This window comes from Saimiri boliviensis, chromosome 7 (assembly GCF_048565385.1).
Source record: "Saimiri boliviensis isolate mSaiBol1 chromosome 7, mSaiBol1.pri, whole genome shotgun sequence".
Lineage (NCBI taxonomy): Eukaryota > Metazoa > Chordata > Mammalia > Primates > Cebidae > Saimiri > Saimiri boliviensis.
The window spans coordinates 11,112,324-11,137,348 of record NC_133455.1 but is presented as its reverse complement, the minus strand read 5'-3'; the positions used below and the strand labels follow the sequence as shown (position 1 = coordinate 11,137,348).

Genomic DNA, 25,025 nt, shown 5'->3' with positions numbered 1-25,025 from the left:
GCTCTTTTTCTGTTTTTTCACCATTCAAGTGATTTAGCTGGTTTTAGAATCTTCACAACAACATCGGTTCATTCTCTTCATGACATACTGTATTGGGAGTCTTAAATGTCTGCAGAGACCAGCAGGTAACATAAACCCATGATGGAGGCTGTGCAAGACTACTGGGAATGGTGGGGACTGCGGCAAGAGGCAGGGTCCATGAAATGGCACTAGCTGTTCCTGTGTTCCAGCCAATCACCATGCAGTGTGATGAGATCTTCCTCCCCCCACACCCCCCGCTTTTTTTTTTTTTTTTTTTTTTTTCTGAGACAGAGTTTTGCTCTCGTTGCCCAGGCTGGAGTGCAATGGTGTGATCTTGGCTCACCACAACCTCCACCTCCCAGGTTCAGGCAATTCTCCTGACTCAGCCTCCCGAGTAGCTGGGATTACAGGCACGCGCCACCATGCCCAGTTAATTTTGTATTTTTAGTAGAGATGGGGTTTCTCCCTGTTGGCCAGGCTGGTCTTGAACTCCTGCCCTCAGGTTATCTGCCCACCTTGGCCTCCCAAAGTGCTGGGATTATAGGCATGAGCCACCATGCCTGGCCAGATCTTCCCATTTTTCAAAAGAAAGTACTAGGAAAGAGGAATTTTTAGGGATGCCAAAATATAGGAGTAGAAAGAGGAGGAGGAAAGAGGAGGAGAAAAAAAATGCAGAGAAAGAGAAGGAGAACCCAACAAGGTAAAATCCACAATGTCTAACATTCAATCAACAATAACCAGGCAAACATGCTGGAAGAAGTCACTACCAAAGAGAGCCAAAATACATCAACTGAAACCAATCCAAAACTGACACAAATATGAGAAGTAGTAGATAAGGATATTAAGATAGTTATTGAAACTGTATTTCATATATTTACAAGGTTAAGTAGAGCTATAGAAGATGCAAAGAAAAATAAAATTTCTAGTGATGAAAACTACAATATGTGAGATAAAAGATACCCTGGATGGGATTAATAGCAGATTAGACATTACAGTAGAAAGATTAGTGACCTGGAAGATGTGATGCCAGAAACTGTTCATTTTGGGTGTGTTATTACATGACTGTATTTGTCTGTTAAAACCCATAAAATTGTATTCCCAAAAGAATAAATTTGGAAGAGACAACACCTTCAGTCCACACCAGCAAATAATGTCTCTTTCTGGTTTACAAAAAATTGAAAAAAAAAAAAAAAAAAAAAAAAAGAATGAGTTTTATTTCTTTTTATTTATTTATTTTTTTTTTGAGACAGAGTTTCGCTCTTGTTACCCAGGCTGGAGTGCAATGGCGCGATCTCGGCTCACCGCAACCTCCGCCTCCTGGGTTCAGGCAATTCTCCTGCCTCAGCCTCCTGAGTAGCTGGGATTATAGGCACGCGCCACCATGCCCAGCTAATTTTTTGTATTTTTAGTAGAGACGGGGTTTCACCATGTTGACTAGGATGGTCTCGATCTCTTGACCTCGTGATCCACCCGCCTCGGCCTCCCAAAGTGCTGGGATTACAGGCTTGAGCCACTGCGCCCGGCCGAGTTTTATTTCTTGTCAGTTATACCTTACTAAAGCTGACAGAAAAAAATACTCTTTGGAATATGATGCTTGGAATTTACTTCAAAATAATATAAAGGGCAGGAAAATGGGTGGGAACATAAATGAAACAATGTTGGTCATGAGTTGAAACTGAGTATTAGATATTATTCTCTCTACTTACTAATTTCTCCAAAGTTTTCGTTGTAAAAGTAAGATAAATAAATAAATAAATATTTCAAGTTGGATTTTTAAGCCCACAGCAATATATGCTTCATGTGGGTAGGCATTTTGTCTTGTTTTGTTCATTGCTTTGTCTCTTTTTAAAAATTTTCTTTATTTTATTTTAACTTTGAGACGGAGCGTCACTCTGTTCCCCAGGCTGGAGTGCAGTGGCATGATCTTGGCTCACCGAAACTTCCGCCTCCTGGGTTCAAGCGATTCTCCTGCCTTAGCCTCCCAAGTAGCTGAGACTACAGGCACCCGCCACCATGCCTGGCTAATGTTTTGTATTTTTAGTAGAGATAGGATTTCACCACATTGGCCAGGCTGATCTTGAGCTCATGTCCTCAGGTGATCCACTTTCCTTGGCCTCTCAAAGTGCTGGGATTACAGGCATGAACCACCGCACCAGGCCATTTTTGTATTTTTAGAAGAGACAGGGTTTCACCATGTTGGCTAGGCTGGTTTCAAGCTTCTGACCGCAGGTGATCTGCCTGCCTTGGGCTCCCAAAATTGCTGGGATTACAAGTGTGAGCCATTGTGCCTGGCCTTTGTTTTTTTTTTTTTTCTCGGTAGAGATGGGGTTTCACCATGTTGGCCAGGCTGATCTTGAACTCCTGACCTCAGGTGATCCACCCATCTCGGCCTCCCAAAGTGCTGGGAATACAGGTGTAAGCCATCTTGCCTGGCATTTTTTTTTTTTTTTTTTTTTTTTTTTTTTTTGAGAGGGAGTCTTGCTCTGTCACCCAGGCTGGAGTGCAGTGGCAGGATCTCAGCTCATTGCAACTTCCACCTCCCAGTTTCAAGCAATCCTCCCACCTCAGCCTCTGAGTAACTGGGGTTACAAGTGTGTGCCACCATGCCCAGCTAATTTTTTGAATTTTTTAGTATAAATGGGGTTTCTTTGTGTTGGCCAGGCTAGTCTCAAAATCCTGGCTTCAAGTGATCTGCCTGCCTCAGGCTTCCAAAATGCTGGGATTACAGGCCGCGTCTGGCCTCATTGCTATGTCTCTAATGCCTAGAAAAATGTCTGATGCATAGTAGGTACATATATATATATATATATATATATATATATATATATATATATTTAAAGACAAGGTCTTGCTATGTTGCCCAGGCTGGCATAGAACTACTGGGCTCAAATGATCTTCCCACCTCAGCCTTCTGAGTAGCTGGGATTATAGGCACAGGCCACCATGCCTGGCTCCAACATTGTTTTAATCAGTATATATATATATATATATATATATATATATATATATATATATATATTTTAGACGGAGTCTTGTTCTTGTTGCCCAGGCTGGAGTGCAATGGCACTATCTCGGCTCACTGCAACCTCTGCCTCCTGGATTCAAGTGATTCTCCCGTCTCAGCCTCTGGAGTAGCGGGGATTACAGATGTGTACCACTACACCCGGCTAATTTTGTATTTTTTTAAATTAAAAAAAATTATTATTTTTTTAAGATGGGGTTTCACCATGTTGGTCAGGCTGGTCTTGAACTCCTGACCTCAGGTGATCTGCCCGCCTTGGCCTCCAAAGTGCTTGGATTACAGGCGTGAGCCACCACACCCGGCCTAATTTTGTATTTTTAGTAGAGATGGGGTTTCACCATGTTCGTCAGGCTGGTATCACACTTCTGACCTCAAGCGATCCACCCGCCTTGGCCTCCCAAAGTGCTGGGATTACAGGCATGAGCCACCATCCCTGGCTAATATACATATAAATTTTTTTCTTTTTAGATGGAGTCTCTGTCATCCAGGCTGGAGTGCAGTGGCACGATCTTGCCTTACTGCAACCTCTGCCTCCTGAATTCAAACAATTCTTTTGCCTCAGCTTCCCAAGTAGCTGAAATTACAGGCATATGCTACCATGCCCGGCTAATTTTTATATTTTTAGTAGAGACAGGGTTTCACCATGTTGGCCAGGCTGGTCTCAAACTCCTGACCTCAAGTGATCTGCCCGCCTCGGCCTCCCGAAGTGCTAGGATTACAAGCATGAGCCACTGTGCCTGGCCATGTTTTAGTAAATATTTTAAAAACAGATGAGTGATTTCTTTTTTTCAGTTTGCAGTTCCAGTATTAGACCCTAGGAACTACTGATCTGAAGACAGAAACCAACCTTCATGCACTTGAGTGTTCCCACCTCCGGGGGCTGATACTTGCAATGCCACAATTTTTTTTTTACCTGATTGCCCCACAGTCCACCAGTGAGCTTCAGAACCTCTGATTTATTAATTAATAGGGCACTGGTTTAAGAGTCAGAGATGAGAACTTTAATTCAAAGTGAGCCATTAATTAGCTGGGAATCGTGGGCAGATCATACCCCTCTTCAGGCCTCTATTAAGAGCTGGAAATATTTCTCTGTGTGCTTATGTGCATATTTCCCTTTAAAAATCATCAGAGGCGCTTAGGAGCCCCAAAAGTTGGGAACCTCTGCAGTAGATGGTCTTTAAAGTTCACTCCTTTTTTTTTTTTTTTTTTTTGAGACGGAGTTTCGCTCTTGTTACCCAGGCTGGAGTGCAATGGCGCGATCTCGGCTCACCACAACCTCCGCCTCCTGGGTTCAAGCAATTCTCCTGCCTCAGCCTCCTGAGTAGCTGGGATTACAGGCACGCGCCACCATGCCCAGCTGATTTTTTGTATTTTTAGTAGAGACAGGGTTTCACCATGTTGACCAGGATGGTCTCGATCTCTCGACCTTGTGATCCACCCGCCTCGGCCTCCCAAAATGCTGGGATTACAGGCTTGAGCCACCGCGCCCGGCCTAAAGTTCACTCCTTTAACAAATATTTATGGAGGGCCTACTGTGCCAAGCCCTGGGGCTCCAACAAAGCCTGAGACACAGATAAGTTCCCTGAGATCTTGTGGAGGTTACATACCCGTGGAGGGAAACAACCAGCCATCAAACCATTACAGATGATAGTAACTCGAAGGAAGGAAATGAAACAGGTGATAGGGAAGTGATGGAGGGAGGTCAGCTCTCCAGGTGTTCAGGAAGGGTCCTTTTTCAGAGGTTATGGGTTTGAACTGTGTTCCTCAAAAAGGCATGTTCACTTTTTTGGAGACAGAATCTTGCTATGTTGCCCAGGATGGAGTGCAGTGGTGTGATCTTGGCTCACTGCAACCTTTGCCTCCCAGGTTCAACTGATTTCCTGCCTCAGACTCCCAAGTAGCTGGGATTACAGGCGCCTACCGCTACACCTGGCTAATTTTTGTATTTTTAGTATAGATGGGGGTTTCACCATGTTGCTCAGGATGGTCTTGAACTTCTGACCTTAAGTGATCCATCTGCCTCAACCTCCCAAAGTGCTGGGATTACAGGCGTGAGCCACCGAGCCCAGCTGACATATTTACTTTCTTTTTCTTTTTTTTTTTTTTTTGAGACGGAGTTTCGCTCTTGTTACCCAGGCTGGAGTGCAATGGCGCGATCTCGGCTCACCGCAACCTCCGCCTCCTGGGTTCAGGCAATTCTCCTGTCTCAGCCTCCTGAGTAGCTGGGATTACAGACACGCGCCACCATGCCCAGCTAATTTTTTGTATTTTTAGTAGAGACGGGGTTTCACCATGTTGACCAGGATGGTCTCGATCTCTTGACCTCGTGATCCACCCGCCTCGGCCTCCCAAAGTGCTGGGATTACAGGCTTGAGCCACCGCGCCCGGCCGGTGACATATTTACTTTCTAACAGCTAGTACCTTGGAATGTGACCTTTCAGATGTAATTAGCTGATATGCAGTCATACTAGGAAAAGGTGTCTTCTTTTTTAATTTTAATTTTTGAGACAGGCTCCTAGGTGACCCCCTGTCACCTAGGCTAGAGGGCGGTGATTTGATTATAGCTCACTACAGCCTCGACCTCTGGAGCTCAAGTGATCCTCCATCTCAGCCTCCCAAGCAGCTGGGACTACAGGCTTGCATCACAATGCCAGGGTAATTTTTGTATTATTAGTAGAAACAGGGTCTTATCATATTGGACAGGTTGGTCTCCAACTCCTGGCCTCTAGTGATCTGCTTGCCTCAGCCTCCCAAATCGCTGGGATTACAGGCATGAGCCACCATGTCTGTCTGGAAAGGGTGTCTTTTAAGAGAGGACACACAGAGACACGCACACAGGGAAGAAGATGGTGCAACAGGGTAGAGATTGGGGTGATGCAGCTGTGAGTTATGGAAAGTGAGAGAGCGAAGCCCCCACCCCTGACCCCATCCCCAGCTATGAGAAGGGAAGGAATGATTCTGTCCAGAGCCTTAGAGGGAGCACTGCTCTGCTGACACCTTCCTCTTAGATTCCTGGATGTCAGAACTATGAGACAATACATTTCTTTCTTTTTTTTTTTTTTTGAGACGGAGTTTCGCTCTTGTTGCCCAGGCTGGAGTGCAACCGCACAATCTCGGCTCACTGCAACCTCTGCCTCCTGGGTTCTAGCGGTTCTTCTGCTTCAGCCTCCCTAGTAGCTGGGATTACAGGGGCCCGCCACCAAGCTCAGCCAATATTTTACATTTTTAGTAGAGATGGGGTTTCACTATATTGGCTAGGCTGGTCTCAAACTCCTGACCTCAGGCGATCCATCCGTCTCAGCCTCCCAAAGTGCTGGATTACAGGCGTGAGCCACTGCACCTGCTTCTTTCTTTTTAGAGACTGGGTCTCACTCTATTGCCCAGGCTGGGGTGCAGTGGTGCAGTCATAGCTCACTGCAGCCTCGACCTCCCAGGCCCAAGCAATTCTTGGACCTCAGCCTCTGTAGTAGCTAGTACCATAGGCATGAGCCACCACACCCAGCTAATCTGTAAATTTTTTTATAGAAATAGGGTCTCCTTATGTTGCCCCAGTTGGTGAGAATACATTTCTATTGTTTAAACCACCCAGGTTGTGGTTATGGCAGCCCTAGAAACTAACACAGAGGGCTGGGCATGGTGGCTCATGCCTGTAATCTCAGCACTTTGGGAAGCCAAGGCGGGTGAATTACTTAAGGTCAGGAGTTACAGAAAAGCCTGGCCAACATGACAAAATCCCGCCTCTACTAAAAATACAAAAATTAGCTGGGTGTGGTGTAATCTGGTTACTCCAGAGGCTGAGGCATGAGACTCACTTGAATCCGGGAGGCAAAGGTTGCAGTGAGCTGAGATGACACCACTGCCTTCCAGCCTTGGTGACAGGAAAAAAAAAAGTGAGCTAGATATTAGGGAAGAGAAATAAAAACATAAAAATAGAAAAAAGAGAAAAAGTAAAGTACACAGGTGTCATTTGAAATTGAGATCTTGCTGGGCGCGGTGGCTAATGCTTGTAATCCCAGCACTTTGGGAGGCTGAGGTGGGCGGATCACCTGAGGTCAGAAGTTCGAGACCAGCCTGACCAATAAGGTGAACCCTCGTCTTTAAAAAAAAAAAAAAAAATTATTAAAGAAAGAAAGAAACTGAGACCTTAATGATGAAAAGAAGGCATATCATATGAAAATTTAGAGGGAAGAAATTTCCATGCAGGGTCAGGAAGAGAAAAAGCAATGGCTGGAGAGTACGCGTCCAGGGTGGTGACCTAGGAGAAGGGACTGGAAAGCTAGGCAGGGGCAGTTCTTGCAGGACTTGGCAGAGAAGGGGACAGAACTGGATTTAATCAGCTTGGAGGCGGTTGTGACCCTTGAACGACAGAAACAGCTGTCAAGAACGTCACTCAGAACGTTAGAGGGCAGGAAACTAGGATGTATTAACTGCAGCACATAATAATGACAACGTGAGATGACGGCGCCCTCTGCGCTGCGCCGCCCAGCCCCCGACCTTGCTGGAGGGTCGATGTCACCTCCAGCCTTCTGGGACGCTGGCCTGAGCTCAGGTCAGGCAATGAGGCGGGGTTGGGGGGGGTAAGCCTTCACGTCCCCCAAATCTCCTTTCATTCCCCAAATTCTAGACACTCCAAAACATACAATCTAAGTCAAACAAGCTCTGCAAATGCAACCTGCAGACAAGTCCTCCAGCAGTTCTTGGAAGAGAGAGATTCTGGAGGCACGGAGGCACTCCCAAGGGGGCCGCAACAGACCCTGCAAGACCTTGCAGCCTTGCAAGGTCCGGGCCCCGCACGCCGCACGCGGGCGGGGCGGGGGAGGATGCGCATGCGCGGCCCCGCTCCCGGGCGTGGGGCGGGGCGGCGCCGGGGCGGGGCCGTGACGTCAGGTGCGCGCGTGGCTCCGGCTGCGCAGGAACAGCTGGTTCCTCTGAGGGCGGCCGGCGAGCGCGCGGGCGTGGGGCGCTGGGGTGGCGGGCGTGGGGCGCTGGGGTGGCAGCCGAACCGCGCTGCCGGAGCAGCCGACGCTGCCGCTGGTGCCTTGCACCAACGCACCATGTCCGGGCAGCTGGAGCGTTGCGAGCGCGAATGGCACGAGCTGGAGGGAGAATTTCAAGAACTGCAGGTAGGGCCAGACCACCTGGTCCCGCAACTCTGCTGCGCGCGGTGCAGCGCCTTCCTCTGCCTGAGTCCCCGGCCCAGGCGGTGGGGGCAGTCAGGGCCTAAGGAGTGCCCTTGCTAGGCCCTGGGGCGGACCGGCGGCGTGGACCAGCCCCCTCCCATCTCCAGGCGTTTGGGCTCTTCGTCCCCATGGGGCGCCGGGTCTCAGCTCCCACTTCCGTCGCCCTGTCACTGGCTCTCTGCTCCACGCACCCCGTTCGCTGCAGAAAGTTGGTTCGTGGCCTTTGAGGCAAGTTCCAGACGTGTTCATCTTGGCGGGGGTGGAGTTCAAGAGAACAGCCCAACCCCCACCTCTGCAGGGTCTCCCCGAATCCCACCCCGCCCCGTCCCATCTGCTTTTGGTAGCTCAGCTCCCACCCGTACGCTGGCGGGGCAGCCCTATCCTGCAGCTCTGTTTCGGGAGGTGTACTTAGGAGCGTTTCACCTTGAACGTTTAGGCTTTGCTTGGGGATTAGAGACCCCTATTTCCTGTCTTTGGGGGCTCTGACGCTGCTGCAGGCTGAGTTTGGCGTGAAGAGCATCTGTCAGTTCGGACAGCCGGGTTGCCTCACCCAGTGATAGGGGAAGCTCCCAGCCCTATCCTTCTGGTCCAGAGCCTGACACAGGATGGGGTGAGGGCGGGTGTAAAGTGGGGGGGGGGGCGCTGAGAGAACGGCATTGCCGCTGGGAGGGGGACGGTCCTGGCAGCAGTCTTTCCTGGTAAGAGGTTCAGAGAGGCCCCAGCTACCTACGGTGTTGACTAGAGACGCCTCAGGAATCCTTGGGGTTGACCAAGAGGAACTCAGGGGCTATTTTGAAAGACAGAGATGTTTCCTCTCCAGCCACGGGATTGTTTTTGGAGGGTTGGCTTTGCCTGAAATTGCATTGCACACCCTCACCCCAGTCCTTTCATTTGGAGCAGTGACATTGTTCCTGTCCATGTAGCCCTTGTCTGCAGCTCAGTTGGCCTCCTACAGTGTGCAGAGGAGGGGAGAGGAGATTGCCAAGGGAATCTCTGATGGGTCTTTCTAGACACGAGGTTGGAAATTCTGACCTATGGACAGAGGGGTGCTGGAGAGTCCGGGCAGGAGTGGTGGTGCAGTTTCAGGCATGAACAGAGCGGAAGGGACCCAGACCCATCTTGGCCTGTCCAGCATGTGTAGGTTGATGCCTTCTCCTCTAGGGCCTGGGTCCCATCCAATTCCCAGAGGACTGTTTTGGCTCCAAGACTTAGCTACTTTTTTTTTTTTTTTTTTTAAACGGAGCCTCGATATGTCACCCAGGCTGGAGTGCTGTGGCACAATCTTGGCTCACTGCAACCTCTGCCTCCGGGGCTCAAGTGATTCTACTGCCTCAGCCTCCCAAGTAACTGGGAACTACAGGTGCACGCTACCACATCTGGCTGATTTTTTGTATTTTTAGTAGAGACAGGATTTCACTGTGTTAGGGTAGTCTTGATCTCCTGACCTCATGATCCACCTGCCTTGGCCTGTCAAAGTGCTGGGATTACAGGCATGAGCCATCACACCCGGCCCCTGCTCCCCCACTTTTTTTTTTTTTTTTGAGGCGGAGTTTCGCTCTTGTTACCCAGGCTGGAGTGCAATGGCGCAATCTCGGCTCACTGCAACCTCCACTTCTTGGGTTCAGGCAATTCTCCTGCCTCAGCCTCCTGAGTAGCTGGGATTACAGGCACGTGCCACCATGCCCAGCTAATTTTTTGTATTTTTAGTAGAGACGAGGTTTCACTATGTTGACCAGAATGGTCTCAATATCTTGACCTCGTGATCCACCAGCCTCGGCCTCCCAAAGTGCTGGGATTACAGGGGTGAGCCACTGCGCCCGGCCCTTTTTTTTTTTTTTTTTTTTTAAAGAGGCAGAGTCTTGCTCTATTGCTAGGCTGGAATACAAGTAGCTCGATTTCAGCTCACTGCAACCTCTGCTCTGGGTTCAAGTATTTCCCCTGCCTCAGCCTCCCGAGTAGCTGGGACTACAGGCACGCACCACCACACACAGCTAATTTTTTGTATTTTAGTAGAGATGGATTTCTTTTTTTTTTTTTTTTTTTTTTTTTTTTTCTTTTTTTTTTTCTTTTTCTTTTCTTTTTTTTTTTTTTTTTTTTTTTTTTTTTTTGAGACGGAGTTTCGCCGTTGTTACCCAGGCTGGAGTGCAATGGCGCGATCTCGGCTCACCGCAACCTCCGCCTACTGGGTTCAGGCAATTCACCTGCCTCAGCCTCCTGAGTAGCTGGGATTACAGGCACGTGCCACCATGCCCAGCTAATTTTTTGCACTTTTTAGTAGAGACGGGGTTTCACCATGTTGACCAGGATGGTCTCGATCTCTCGACCTCGTGATCCACCCGCCTCGGCCTCCCAAAGTGCTGGGATTACAGGCTTGAGCCACCGCGCCCGGCCGAGATGGATTTCATTCATCATGTTGACCAGGATGGTCTCAATTTCCTGACTTTGTGATCTGCTGACCTTGGCCTCCCAAAGTGTTGGGATTACAGGTGTGAGCCACTGTGCCTGGCCCTCAGCCACTTCTTCCTTTTTTTTTCTTTCTTTCTTTTCTTTCTTTCTTTCTTTTTTTTTTTTAAGATATTTTAAAGCCAGTTCTGTAAACACCACTTCTTTTCTTTCTTTCTTTTTTTTTTTTTGAGATGGAGTTTCGCTCTTGTTACTCAGGCTGGAGTGCTATGGCGCGATCTCGGCTCACCGCAACCTCCGCCTCCTGGGTTCAGGCAATTCTCCTGCCTCAGCCTCCTGAGTAGCTGGGATTACAGGCACGTGCCACCATGCCCAGCTAATTTTTAGTATTTTTAGTAGAGACGGGGTTTCACCATGTTGACCAGGATGGTCTCGATCTCTCGACCTTGTGATCCACCCGCCTCGGCCTCCCAAAGTGCTGGGATTACAGGCTTGAGCCACCGTGCCCGGCCACAACACCACTTCTTTTTTTTTTTTTTTTTTTTTTTTTTTTTTTTTTGAGACGGAGTTTCGCTCTCGTTACCCAGGCTGGAGTGCAATGGCGCGATCTTGGCTCACCGCAACCTCTGCCTCCTGGGCTCAGGCAATTCTCCTGCCTCAGCCTCCTAAGTAGCTGGGATTACAGGCACGTGCCACCATGCCCAGCTAGTGTTTTGTATTTTTAGTAGAGACAGGGTTTCACTATGTTGACCAAGATGGTCTCGATCTCTCGACCTCGTGATCCACCCGCCTCGGCCTCCCAAAGTGCTGGGATTACAGGCTTGAGCCACCGAGCCCGGCCAAACACCACTTCTTAATGCTTTGTCCTACTGGGCTCTGAGCTCATGGTCAGCTGTGGAGCCACAGAGTGGGTATTAGGGTTGGGAATGGGAGAAGAGAAGAGGTTTGCTTTTCTGTGTGAAGCTTGTGTTGTTCTTAATTCCCGTCCCTTGCCCTGCCTTGGATTAGGTGGAGGAGGGGGAATAGAATACTTCAGAGCAAGGCCGGGCACGATGGCTCATACCTGTAATCCTAGCACTTTGGGAGGTGGAGGCAGATGGATCACAAGGTCAGGGGTTCGAGACCAGTTTGGCCAACATAGTGAAACCCCATCTTTACTAAAAATACAAAATTAGCCGGGTGTGGTGGCATGCATCTGTTATCCCAGCTACTTGGGTGGCTGAGGCAGGAGGATTGCTTGAACCTGACAGGCAGAGGGTGCAGTGAGCCAAGACCACACCGTTGCACTCCAGCCTGGACAACAGAATGAGACTTCATCCCTACCCACTCAAAAAAAAATCCAACAACAGAGCTATGCAATTAATGCAATTAACAGCAATTAGGTAGCAAGTCTTGGCAGGCAGAGGTTGCAAAGGAGTTGTCTGATTCTTTTTTACTTGGTCCCCAAGATGCTCAGGTGTGTTAGGGACAAAGGGATTGGGAATTAGTTCTAGATTTTGTCTCCTGGTGCACCATAAGCGTTGTAGAAGAAGGTCAGAGTGAGTGGAAACTGAGGCCTCCTGCTCAGTTCATGATGGGGGAACTGGAAGGGATTGCATCCTACTTGGGGAATAGGGACCCTGCTGGCTCTGGGCTTTGGTGGTCAGCTGCTGGGGCAGGGGCCAGTCAGGAATGGCTCCCAGTGTCAAGGTCATAGACTGGAGTAGTAACTACTATCTACATCATCAGTTCACAAATGAGGAAATTGAAGCTTGGACATGCTAATTGGCTGGATGGGGGTCACACAGCTAGTTAGTGGTAAAGCTGGGGCTAGAATTTAGTTCTCTAAATGTTGGGAGACCCTTCTCTGCCTTCTCACCCTCTCCTTCATGTTAAATATGAGAGCTCTGAACTCAAGATGAAAGGCTCTGGGATTCTGTATGTAAGTAGGATGTTCATTGTCTATGTACTTGGCAGTTTCGGATACGAGGTATTTGTTAGGAGCCCATCTTGGTGGTTCATACCTGTAATTCCAGCACTTTGGGATGACAAGTTGGGAGGATCGCTCCCAGCAGAAATGCCCAACAGTTCGAGACCACCCTAGGCATATAGGGAAACCCTTGTTACTACAAATAATGCAAAAAGTAGCTGGGTGTGGGTCAGGCACAGTGGCTCACACCTGTAATCACAGCACTTTGGGATGACAAATTGGGAGGATTGCGCCCAGCAGGATTGCCCAGAAGTTTGAGACCAGCCTGGGCAATATAGGGAAACCCCTGACTCTACAAATAATAAAAGAATTAGCTGGGTGTGGTGGTGCATGCTTGTGGTCCCAGCTACTAGGGAGGCTGAAGTAAGAGGGCTGCCTGAGCCGGGCGCGGTGGCTCAAGCCTGTAATCCCAGCACTTTGGGAGGCCGAGGCGGGTGGATCACAAGGTCGAGAGATCGAGACCAACCTGGTCAACATGGTGAAACCCCGTCTCTACTAAAAATACAAAAAAAATTAGCTGGGCATGGTGGTGCGTGCCTATAATCCCAGCTACTCAGGAGGCTGAGGCAGGAGAATTGCCTGAACCCAGGAGGCGGAGGTTGCGGTGAGCCAAGATCGTGCCATTGCACTCCAGCCTGGGTAACAAGAGCGAAACTGCGTCTCAAAAAAAAAAAAAAAAAAAAAAAAAGAGGGCTGCCTGAGCCCCAGGGGTCAAGGCTGCAGTGAGCCATGATTGCACCACTGTATTCTAGCCTGGGTGACAGAGTCAGACCCTGTCTCAAAAAAAAAAAAAAAAAAAAGGTTTGTTGAGGCACAAGCAGGTAACAGCAGGTAGGTAGGTGGGCACAGTCAACTAGAAAGCTTAACAATAGGAAGGATTTTGTTTTTCTACCAGAAAATCCTGGTCTATTTTAATTTTCCTACATCTTCCTTAGAATCCAGGTGGAGGGTTTCATGTTTGTATCGCCTTGATTCTGGGGTGATGTGTAATGTCTATGCCTTACCTCTTTTTTCGTGTGTGTGTGTGTGTGTGTGTGTGCGTGCGTGTGTGTGTGTCAGTCTCACTCTGTTGCCCAGGCTGAAGTGCGGTGGCCTGATCTCAGCTCACTGCAACTTCTACCTCCTGGGTTCAAGAGATTCTCCTGCCTCAGCCTCCTGAGTAGCTGGAATTACAGGCTTCTGCCACTGTGCCCGGCTATTTTTCTATTTTTCGTAGAGACGGGGTTTCTTTTCTTTCTTTTTTTTTTTTTTAAGGTGGGGTTTCACCATGATGGCCAGGCTGGTCTTGAACTCCTGACCTCAGGTGATCCACCCACCTCAGCCTCCCAAAGTGCTAGGATTACAGGCGTGACCCACGTCGCCCGGCTGGAGACAGGGTTTCACTATCTTGGCCATGGTGCTCTCGAACTCCTGACCTCATGATTCACCCGCTTCAGGCTTCCAGAATGCTGAGATTACAGACATGAGCCATCACGCCCGGCTTCCCTTTTTTAAGTGAAGGAAAGAAAGAGCAAACCTAATTCTCAGACCCCAGAGGATTTGAAAGGTCTTTGGAATCTCCCCCTGCCCTAACACAAGAAAACCCAACATAATCTCTGGGACTCTCTAGAGGAAAGGATCAGTTTTCTTTGGACGGTGATTTACGTGTGTCAGGGCCTTCCTGAACCCTGGAGCATAGTTGAGTCTCCACAAGGACTTAGTTTTTGGGGGTTGGGGTTTCAGCCATGTTGGTGAGTTGAGTGCTTGTCTGAGACCAGTGTGCGCCTGGTCTTCTGGCCTGTGGTGTAACCGCAGAAGGTCACTTAAAGACACTAGGGCAAGTAATTTAATGAGCATTTCCTGCCTTGCATCACTGGAAACCTGACCTTGTCCCTCCTAGCCAAGGAAGGAGGTGGCCCTAAGCAGCTCTTCCCTAGGCCTGACCTCACAGCGATGCAAGGGCCTTGAAGGCCATTGTAAAGATTTTAGCTTTTACTGTCAATGACATGGGCATCCATCTGGCTCCTGCGTATAGAAAAGACATCAGGGATACAGGCTCAAAGCAAGAAGATCAGCATTATTTCATTAATAACCCTATGAAATAGATCCTGGAATCTTCATTTTACAGAGGTTAAGTAAATTACCCAAGGTCACATGGCCTATCAGTGCTGGAGTCAGGATTCAATCCCAGGCTGCTGAACACCAGTGTCTGTGCTCTTAACCACTGCCCAAGGCTGATCTGTACCCTGGGTACTCCTGTTAGCTTTGGTTTCTCTTCCATCTTGGCTTGGCTTGTGAAGCGTCTTTTTTTTTTTTTTTTTTTTTTTGAAATGGTGAGCCAGAATCTCCTCTGTTGCCCAGGCTAGAGTGCAGTGGTGCGATCTTGGCTCATCATAACCCCTGCCCCCCGGGTTCAAGCAATTCTGCCTCAGCCTTCTGAGCAGCTGGCACTGCAGGCACGTGCCACCATGCCTGGCTAATTTTTGTGTTTTTAGTAGAGATGGGATTTCAATATGTTGGCCAGGCTGGTCTCGAACTCCTGACCTCGTGATCTGCCCTCCTCGGCCTCCCAAAGCGCTGTGATTACAGGCATGAGCCACCGTGTCTGGCCGGGTGTTTTTCTTTAGTAGCAGATTGTGTGGAAAAAAACACTGCACAGGGAGTCAGTATTCTTGAGTTCAAGTCCTAGCTCTGCCATTGTCTAGTATCTGAATTTTGTGAGCCACCTCTTTTGGCTTGAGTTTCTTTATCTACAAAACAAAGGCTGTCAATAATAATAATCATAGCAATAACAATAATAGTTAACTGTGTGAAACATAGATTATCCCATTTAATCTAAATGACAACCCATGGTTGGGCGCAGTGGCTCATCCTTGTCATCCCAGCACTTTGGGAGGCCAAGGCAGGCAGAACACTTTGAGCTTAGGTGTTCAAGACCAGCCTGGGCAACATGGTGAAATCCGGTCACCACAAAAAATATATACAAATTAGCTGGGCATTGGTGGCTGGCTCCTGTAATCCCAGCTACTTGGGAGGCTGAGGCTGGAGAATTGCTTAAACCCAGGAGGCAGATGTTGCAATGAGCCAAGATCCTGCCACTGTACTTCAGCCTGGGAGATGGAAAGAGATCCTGTCTCAAAAATGAATGAATGAATGACAATACTGTTTTTTATTTTTATTTTTTTATGCTTTTTTTTACGCTTTTTTTTTTTTTTTGGTCTTTTTGTTTTTTTCCTTTTTGTGGAGAATGGGGTCTCGCTATATTGCCCAGGCAGGTCTCGAACTCCTGGGATCAAGCTATCCTCCCGCCTCTGCCTCCCTAAGAGCTGGGATTACAGGCGAGAGCCACAGCGCCCAGCTATTTTTATTTTTTTTATAAAGACGAGGTTTCACAATGTTGGTCAGGCTGGTCTTGAACTCCCGACCTCAGGTGATCCGCCCGCCTCGGCCTCCAAAGTGGTTGGATTACAGGCGTGAGCCACCGCGCCTGGCCTCAATCCTGTTTTTTAGATGAGGAGGTAAAGCTAAGAGATGTTAAGTAACTTGAAAGTCGTGGAGCCAGAATATGAACCTATGCCTGCTGTATAACCCAGGTACTTTTTGGGTTCTAACACAGTGGGCTCCAAAAGTATCCTAAGGCACTTAGCTCTATAAGAAAACTTTTGAACTTGCTTGGTCCCTTTTCATTTGTATAGTGCTTTCATACAGTGCCTTATCAGGACTCTTAGTTACAAATGAAAAAACCCAGTCTAACTGGTTTTAAGCCAAAAGGGGGTTATTGAGTCAAATCTAGTGGCAAATGGCTTCTGGCAAAGCTGGATCCAGGAGCTCAGCTGATGTCTGTGTGTGGATGTCTCTCTCTTTCTCCTCTGCGTCAGCATTATTCTCAGGTAGTCCCTGCCATGTGGCAAAGATGACATCTCAGCTAACATCTACCAGCTTAACAGCTCTGGCAGAAACAGAGCATCCTTTCCCCCTGTAGTGTCAGCAAGAGTCCCAGGGCTGACTCTCATTGGCCCAGCTTGGGTCATGTGACTATCCCTTATTTAACCAGTTGGCATGGTACTGATTGGCCAGGCCTTGGTCACATGTCTGCTCCTGAAGTCTAGAAGTGGGATCAGTGCCACCACACTACATGAAATTAGTTGGGGAGGGATGGTCCCATTAGGGAAAATCAAAATGCCAGTAGTTAAGAACAAAACAAAACAGGCTGGGTGCAGTGGCTCAACCTGTAATTCCAACACTTTGGAAGGCCAAGGCGGGCAGATCATGAGGTCAGGAGTTCGAGACCATCCTGGCCAACATGGTGAAACCCAATCTCTACCAGAAAAACTACAAAAAATTAGCTGGGCATGGTGGTGGGTGCCTGTAATCCCAGCTACTTGGGAGGCTGAGGCAGGAGAATGGTTTGAACCTGGGAGGTAGAGGTTGCAGTGAGCGGAGATCACACCACTGCACCCCAGCCCGCACAACAGTGCAAGACTCTGTCTCAAAATAAAAATTAAAACAAAACAAAATAGAGAGAGGGATGCTGGACAGGCATCTTTTGGGGAGGTAATTAGAAATTGTTGGCTGGGTACAGGTACCTGCAATCCCAACACTTTTGGAGGCTGAGGCAGGTAGATCGCTTGAACCCAGGAGTTTGAGACCAGCTTGGGCAATGTGGTGACACCCTGACCCTACAAAAAACACAAAAATTAGACAGGTATCGTGGCGTTGCTTGGGAGGCTGAGGCAGGAGGATTACCTAGGTTCAGGAAGCGGAGGTTGCAGTGAGCTGAGATTGTGGCACTGCACTCCAGCCTGAGTGACAGAATGAGACCCTATGTCTTTTTTTGGGGGGGGTGAGTGGGAGGGGGAGGGCCGAAAAGAAAGAAAGAGAAAGAGAAAAGGGAAGAGAGAACAGGAGTCTTGCTGTATTGCCCAGGCTGGAATGCAATCTAAAAATAGGTATTAAAAACCTCTTTTATGCCGATAATTGTAGTCAGCAGCGGAGAACAGGAAGGAATAAGGGAAGAAAATAACAAACAGCTAACCAATATTTCATTTAAATCTGTGAAATGCTATGCAAATGCTGAAGAGTGATTTACTTCTATTTATGTGGTCATTTTCTTTTTTTTTTTTTTTTGAGACGGAGTTTTGCTCTTGTTACCCAGGCTGGAGAGCAATGGCGCTATCTCGGCTCACCGCAACCTCCGCCTCCTGGGTTCAGGCAATTCTCCTGCCTCAGCCTCCTGAGTAGCTGGGATTATAGGCACGCGCCACCATGCCCAGCTAATTTTTTGTATTTTTAGTAGAGACGGGTTTTCACCGTGTTGACCAGGTTGGTCTCGATCTCTCGACCTTGTGATCCACCCGCCTCGGCCTCCCAAAGTGCTGGGATTACAGGCTTGAGCCACCGCGCCCGGCCTGAGCCACCGCGCCCGGCTGGTCATTTTCAAAATAGGTGTAATGTGATACTATAAAAAATGTATGTTCTGTGGACCTGGGGTGAAGAATTCTATAAATATTCACTGAGTTTACTTGTTCCAGGTCTGAGTTCAAATCATAAATGTCCTGTTAATTTTCTATCCTGTTGATCCATCGAATATTAACAATGTGGTGTTAAAGTCTCCTGCTATTATTGTGTGGGATTCCAAGTCTCTTTATAAGTCATTAAGAACTTGTCTTATGTATCTGGGTGCTCCTATATTGGGTGCATATATATTTATGATCATTGACTCCTGTTGTTGCATTGATCCTTTTACCGTTATGTGATGTCCTTCTTTGTTTCTTTTAGTCTTTGTTACTATTAAAGTCTATTTTGTCAGAGACAAAAGTTACAACTCCTGTTTTGATTTGTTTTGTTTTGTTTTTTTCTCTCCATTTGATTGGTGAGTCTTCCTGCAACATTTTGTTTTGAGTCTTTGTGTGTCCTTGCTTATGAGATGGATCTGGATATATCCTGCCGATGGGTTTTGACTTTTTGTTCAATTTGCATGTCTGTGTCTTTATATATTTATTTATTTTTTTGAGACGGAGTTTCGCTCTTGTTACCCAGGCTGGAGTGCAATGGTGCGATCTCGGCTCCCCGCAACTTCTGCCTCCTGGGTTCAGGCAATTCTCCTGCCTCGGCCTCCTGAGTAGCTGGGATTACAGGCACATGCCACCATGCCCAGCTAATTTTTTGTATTTTTAGTAGAGACGGGGTTTCACCATGTTGACCAGGATGGTCTTGATCTCTTGACCTCGTGATCCACCCGCCTCGGCCTCCCAAAGTGCTGGGATTACAGGCTTGAGCCACCGCGCCCGGCCGTGTCTGTGTCTTTGATTAGGACGTTTAATCCATTTAAATTTAGGATTAATATTGATATTAGTGAATTTAATATTGTCATTTAATATTGATATTAGTGAATTTAATATTGATATTAGTGAATTTAATAGGTGGCTATTTTGCACATTAGTTGATGCAGATTCTTCATTATGAAGATACTTTTTTTTTTTTTTTTTTTTTTTTTTTGAGACGGAGTTTCGCTCTTGTTACCCGGGCTGGAGTGCAATGGCACGATCTCGGCTCACTGCAACCTCCGCCTCCTGGATTCAGGCAATTCTCCTGCCTCAGCTTCCTGAGTAGCTGGGATTACAGGCATGTGCCACCAAGCCCAGCTAATTTTTTGTATTTTTAGTAGAGACGTGGTTTCACCATGTTGACCAGGATGGTCTGGATCTCTTGACCTCGTGATCTACCCGCCTCAGCCTCCCAAAGTGCTGGGATTACAGGCGTGAACCACCGCACCCCGCCCTATGAAGATACTCTTTACCTTTCAGTAGGTTTTTGGGATGACTGATACTGGTTCCTTTCTGTGTGTAGTGCTTCTTTCAGAAGCTCCTGTAAAGCAGGCCTGGTGGTGATCAAATCTCTGAGTGCTTGCTTGTTTGTGAAAAATTTTATTTTTCCTTCATTTATGAAGCTTGGTTTGGCTGGATATGAGATTCTGGGTTGAAAATTCTTTTCTTTGAGGATATTGAATATTGACCCCTACTCTCTTCTAGTTTGTAGGGTTTCTGCTGAGAGATCTGCTGTGAGTCTGATAAGCTTCCTTTTATGGGTAACCTGACCTTTCTCTCTAGCTGCCCTTAGAATTTTCTCCTTTATTTCAACCCTGGTGAATCTAACAATTATGTGTCTTGGGGTTGCTCTTCTTGAGGAATATCTTTGTGGTGTTCTCTGTATTACCTGAAGTTGAGTATTGTCCTGCCTTAGTAGGTTAGGAAAGTTTTTCTGAATAATATTCTGAAAAATATTTTCCAGCTTGGATTCATTCTCTTCATGACATTCAGGTTCACCTATCAAACGTAAATTAGATCTTTTCACATAGTCCCATATTTCTTGGAGACTTTGCTCATTTTTACTTTTTCTTCTCTTGTCTTCTCATTTCATTTCATTAAGTTGGTCTTTGACCACTGATATCCTTTCTTCTGCTTGATCAATTCGCGTGTTAAAACCTGTGCATACTTCGCGGAGTTCTTGTATTCTTCAGTTCCATTAATTCACTTATATTCCTCTCTAAGTGTCTATTCTCATTTCGTCAAACCTTTTTTCAAGGTTCTTAGTTTCTTTACATTGGGCTAGAACATGTTCTTTTTACTCACAGAAGTTTCTTATTATCCACTTTCTGAAGCCCAATTCTGTTACTGGAACGCACTCGTTCTCCATCAGGCCTTGTTCCCTTGTTGATGAGGAACTGTGATCCCCTGTAGAGGGAGAGGCATTCTGATTTTGAGTATTCTGAGCGTTTTTTTTTTTTTTTTTTTTGAGACGGAGTTTCGCTCTTGTTACGCAGTCTGGAGTGCAATGGCGCGATCTCGGCTCACCGCAACCTCCGCCTCCTGGGTTCAGGCAATTCTCCTGCCTTAGCCTCCTGAGTAGCTGGGATTACAGGCACGCGCCACCATGCCCAGCTAATTTTTAGTATTTTTAGTAGAGACGGGGTTTCACCATATTGACCAGGATGGTCTCGATCTCTTGACCTCGTGATCCACCCGCCTCGGCCTCCCAAAGTGCTGGGATTACAGGCTTGAGCCACTGCGCCCGGCCTCTATTCTGAGCCTTTTTATGCTGGTTTCTGCCCATCATTGTAAATTTATCCACCTGTCATCTTTGTAATTACCGACTTTCAAATTAGGTTTCTGAGTGGACGTTCAACTTGTTGATTCCCAGCACTGAAATCTGAGCAACCCACTGCACCGGTTAAAACAGTGGCTTTTCTGCCCGGGAATCTCCGGTCTGGCTTCCCTCTTGAGTCCCTTTCTCAATCAGCTGAATGGGCGACTCTGCCTTCCCAGATCTCCAAACGTCGACCAAAAGGGGACCCAGTTGCATTTACTCTGCACCGAGAACCGCCGGGCCGGCCTCAAGAGTCGCGCTGGCGACCTATGGGGCTCCTCCGCTGGGAATCTCCTGGTCCGTGAGCAACAAAAATTCATCTGAAAGTGTGGCGTCCTCTCGTTCTCTGTGCTTTCACTGGGAGCTACAATCCTGAGCTGCTAGTGATCAGCCATCATGGATCTCTCTTGAGATCCATAAAAAATTTTTTCTGTCAAGGGAAACAGTGGCATCTGTTGGACACTGCTTAAACTGCCAATGGGTGTAGGTTAAGGGGGTGGTTCACAGTTGCGTGTTAGGCCACATTGCATTCTTTTTGTTTTTGAGATGGAGTTTCACTCTTGTTTCCCAGGCTGGCGTGCAGTGGCTCCATCTGGGCTCACTGCAGCCTCCACCTCCCAGGTTCAAGCAGTTCTCCTGCCTCAGCCTCTCAAGTAGCTGGGACTAGAGGCGCATGCCACCATGCCTGGCTAATTTTTGTATTTTTAGTAGCGACAGGGTTTCACTATGTTGGCCAAGCTAGTTTTGAACTCCTGACCTCAGGTGATCTGCCCACCTCGGCCTCCCAAAGTGCTGGGATTACAGGCGTGAGCCACCGTGCCCGGTGAACACTACATTCTTGATGGTGTCATATCTTTGTGACAGTACCTAGCTGGCTGCATGCACCTCATCTCCCAGCTCTTTCACAGTTGATGAAAATGGCACAGGGGGATTACATAACTCAGCTAATAAGTGGCAGGCTCTGGATCTTAACTCAGGCAACCTGAGTGCAGCATCCAGTCACTTAAGCATCGTGTTATCCTGCTGCCCAAATGCCTGCCTCCCACACGCAGACCCCCACTTACTGCTCCCGTAACATACCGTTCATCGATTCCGACGCATGACTCAAAATCTACCCTGGCACAGGACACGTACACATTAGGTGAAGTCATCCTTGGTAGTGTTTCTATGGTGATGAGTTAAGTATAGTCAGCATCTGAAAGTCTATTTGAAGTTGATTTCTTAGAGCTCTATAAAAGTAATCTCTTGTCTGGGCACGGTGGCTCATGCCTGTAATCCTGGCACCTTGGGAGGGCAAGATAGGCAGGCTGTTTGAGCTCAGGAGTTTGAGACCAGCCTGGGTAACATGGTAAAACTCCTGTCTCTACAAAAAAATACAAAAATTAGCCATGCATCATGGCACAGGCCTGTAGTTTCAGCTACTCAGGAGGCTGAGAGAGGAGGATCACCTGAGCCCAGGGAGGTGAAGGCTGTGGTGAGCAGCCGTGATTGTGTCACTGCACTTCAGACTGGATGACAGAGTAAGACTCTGTCTTAAAAGTAATCTCGGCCTGGCGCGGTGGCTCAAGCCTTAATCCCAGCACTTTGGGAGGTAGAGGCGGGTGGATCACGAGGTCGAGAGATCGAGACCATCCTGGTCAACATAGTGAAACCCCGTCTCTACTAAAAATACAAAAAATTAGCTGGGCATGGTGGTGCGTGCCTGTAATCCCAGCTACTTAGGAGGCTGAGGCAGGAGAATTGCCTGAGCCCAGGAGGCGGAGGTTGCGGTGAGCCGAGATCGCGCCATTGCACTCCAGCCTGGGTAACAAGAGCGAAACTCCGTCTCAAAAAAAAAAAAAAAAAGTAATCTCCTGAAAATTCCCCACCAGCAAGAGGCACAGCTCTCAGGCACCACACCTAAGTGCCGTCGTGGCCCTGTTGCAGTCTGCAGGACCGCCCAGCAACTACCAATGCTCCTGGGCCAGAACCCTGTCTGTAAATGCCATGAGATTCCTCTGGCAATTGCTGCAGCAAATGTTGACTCTCCAGTTCTGGATCTTCTGACAGTGAAGGTGTGTTAAGGAGGTGTCACCAGATGTTTCACAGCTGTGTTGGGAACTAGAGTCATTAACCTCATCCTCCCACTGGGGCAGAGCGTGGGCCTCAGAGGACAGCAGAGGTGGCAGAGATCCCTGAATCTTCCAAAGGAAACTTGCTTGTTTGTGTCTTCTACATGCAGAGGATGGTAATTAGACAAGTAGCAAAGATGCTCTGGGCATGCCAGCTCACGGACCTCATGTTAGCACTTCTTGTTGTTGTATAAAAGAGGGTCTCACTTTGTTGCCCAGGCTGGAGTGCAGTAGTCCGGTCATGGCTCACTGCAGCTTCAACTTCCTGGGCTCAAGCGATCCTTCCTCTTCAGTCTCCTGTGTAGCTGCAACTATAGGCACATACCACCATACTTGGCTATTTATTTTTATTTTTATTTTTATTTATTTATTTATTTATTTATTTTTTATTTTTTTGAGATGGAGTTTCGCTCTTATTACCCAGGCTGGAGTGCAATGGCGCGATCTCAGCTCACTGCAACCTCCGCCTCCTGGGTTCAGGCAATTCTCCTGCCTCAGCCTCCTGAGTAGCTGGGATTACAGGCACATGCCACCATGCCCAGCTAATGTTTTTGTATTTTTAGTAGAGACGGGGTTTCACCATGTTAACCAGGATGGTCTTGATCTCTTGACCTCGTGATTCACCCGCCTCGGCCTCCCAAAGTGCTGGGGTTACAGGCTTGAGCCACCATGCCCGGCCAATTTTTTTATTTTTTTGTAGAGATGGGGTTTCATCGTGTTGCCCAGGCTGGTCTTGAACTTTTGGCCTCAAACATTCCTCCCATTTCAGCCTCCAAAAGTGCTGAGACTCTGAGACTATAGGCGTGAGTGTCCGGCCCTCCTGTTTTTTGAATGGAATCTGTTCTACATTTTTTTTTTTTTTTGAGGTGGAGTTTCACTCTTGTTACCCAGGCTTTCTGGAAGTGTACTCTGATGTCTGCACAGTGATGAAATCCCCTAAGGATGCATTTCTTAGAAGGATCCTGTTCGTTAAGCGACACGTGACTGTACCACAGTATGAATGTAATGCCACCACACTGTACATTTAAAATGGTTAAGATGGTAATTTTTTTTGTTTTATTTTTTTGAGATGGAGTCTTGCTCTGTTGCCAGGCTGGAGTGCAGTGGTACAGTCTCGGCTCACCGCAACCTCCACCTCCCGGGTTCAAGTGATTCTTCCGCCTCAGCCTCCCAAGTAGCTGGGACTGCAGGCATGTGCCAATGCCTGGCTAATTTTTGCATTTTTTTTTTTTTTTTTTGAGACAGAGTTTTGCTCTTGTTACCCAGGCTGGAGTGCAATGGTGCGATCTTAGCTCAGGGCAACCTCCGCCTCCTGGGTTCAGGCAATTCTCCTGCCTCAGCCTCCTGAGTAGCTGGGATTACAGGCACGCGCCACCATGCCCAGCTAATTTTTTTTTTAGATTTTTAGTAGAGACGGGGTTTCACCATGTTGACCAGGATGGTCTCGATCTCTTGACCTCGTGATCCACCCGCCTCGGCCTCCCAAAGTGCTGGGATTACAGGCTTGAGCCACCGTGCCCGGCCCTAATTTTTGAATTTTTAGTAGAGACGGGGTTTCACTGTGTTGGCCAGGATGGTCTTGATCTCTTGACCTCATGATCCACCCACCTTGGCCTCCCAAAGTGCTGGGATTACAGGCGTGAGCCACTGCACCCAGCAAGATGGTATTTTTTTGTGTGTATTTTATCACAATTTAAAACATTTACAAATGGTTAAAAGTTATGTATATTTTACCACAATTAAAAAGCAAAAGAGAGGCTCAGGATGGTGGTTCATGCCTGTACTCCCAGCACTTTGGGAGGCTGAGGCAGGCAGATCATCTGAGGTCAGGAGTTCGAGACCAGCCTGGCCAACATGGTGAAACACTGTCTCTACTAAAAAAAAAAAAAGCCAGGCATGGTGGCAGGTGCCTATAGTCCCAGCTACTCAGGAGTCTGAGGCAGGAGAATCATTTGAACCCAAAAGGCAGAGGTTGCAGTAAGCTAAGATCAGGCCACTGCACCCCAGCCTGGGCAACAGAGCAAGACTCTGTCTCAGAAAGAAAGAAGGAGCAGTCTGGAAAAAAGGTAAGGATACAAGAAATGAATTGATGACCTTTCCCACTGCTTGTGAGGCTGGCATGAGGGTAGAATCCACGAAGCTGGGGCGTGGCACGGAAGGCCTTTGGGGTGGAGAATGTACCACACTACAGTCCC

General features: G+C 47.8%; 1 protein-coding gene across 2 annotated transcripts in view; it reads left to right on the top strand.

Annotated features, from left to right (window-relative positions):
* Nucleotides 1-7,925: 7,925 nt before the first annotated feature.
* TMEM120B (transmembrane protein 120B) overlaps nt 7,926-25,025 on the top strand; it is a 55,864-nt gene continuing 38,764 nt past the window's right edge. For both annotated transcript variants that reach the window (XM_039471577.2, XM_039471576.2), the window contains exon 1: nt 7,926-8,166. In XM_039471577.2, the coding sequence (XP_039327511.1) occupies nt 8,098-8,166 (69 nt within the window). In that variant the 5' untranslated portion in view covers nt 7,926-8,097. The remainder of the gene's footprint in view (nt 8,167-25,025) is intronic.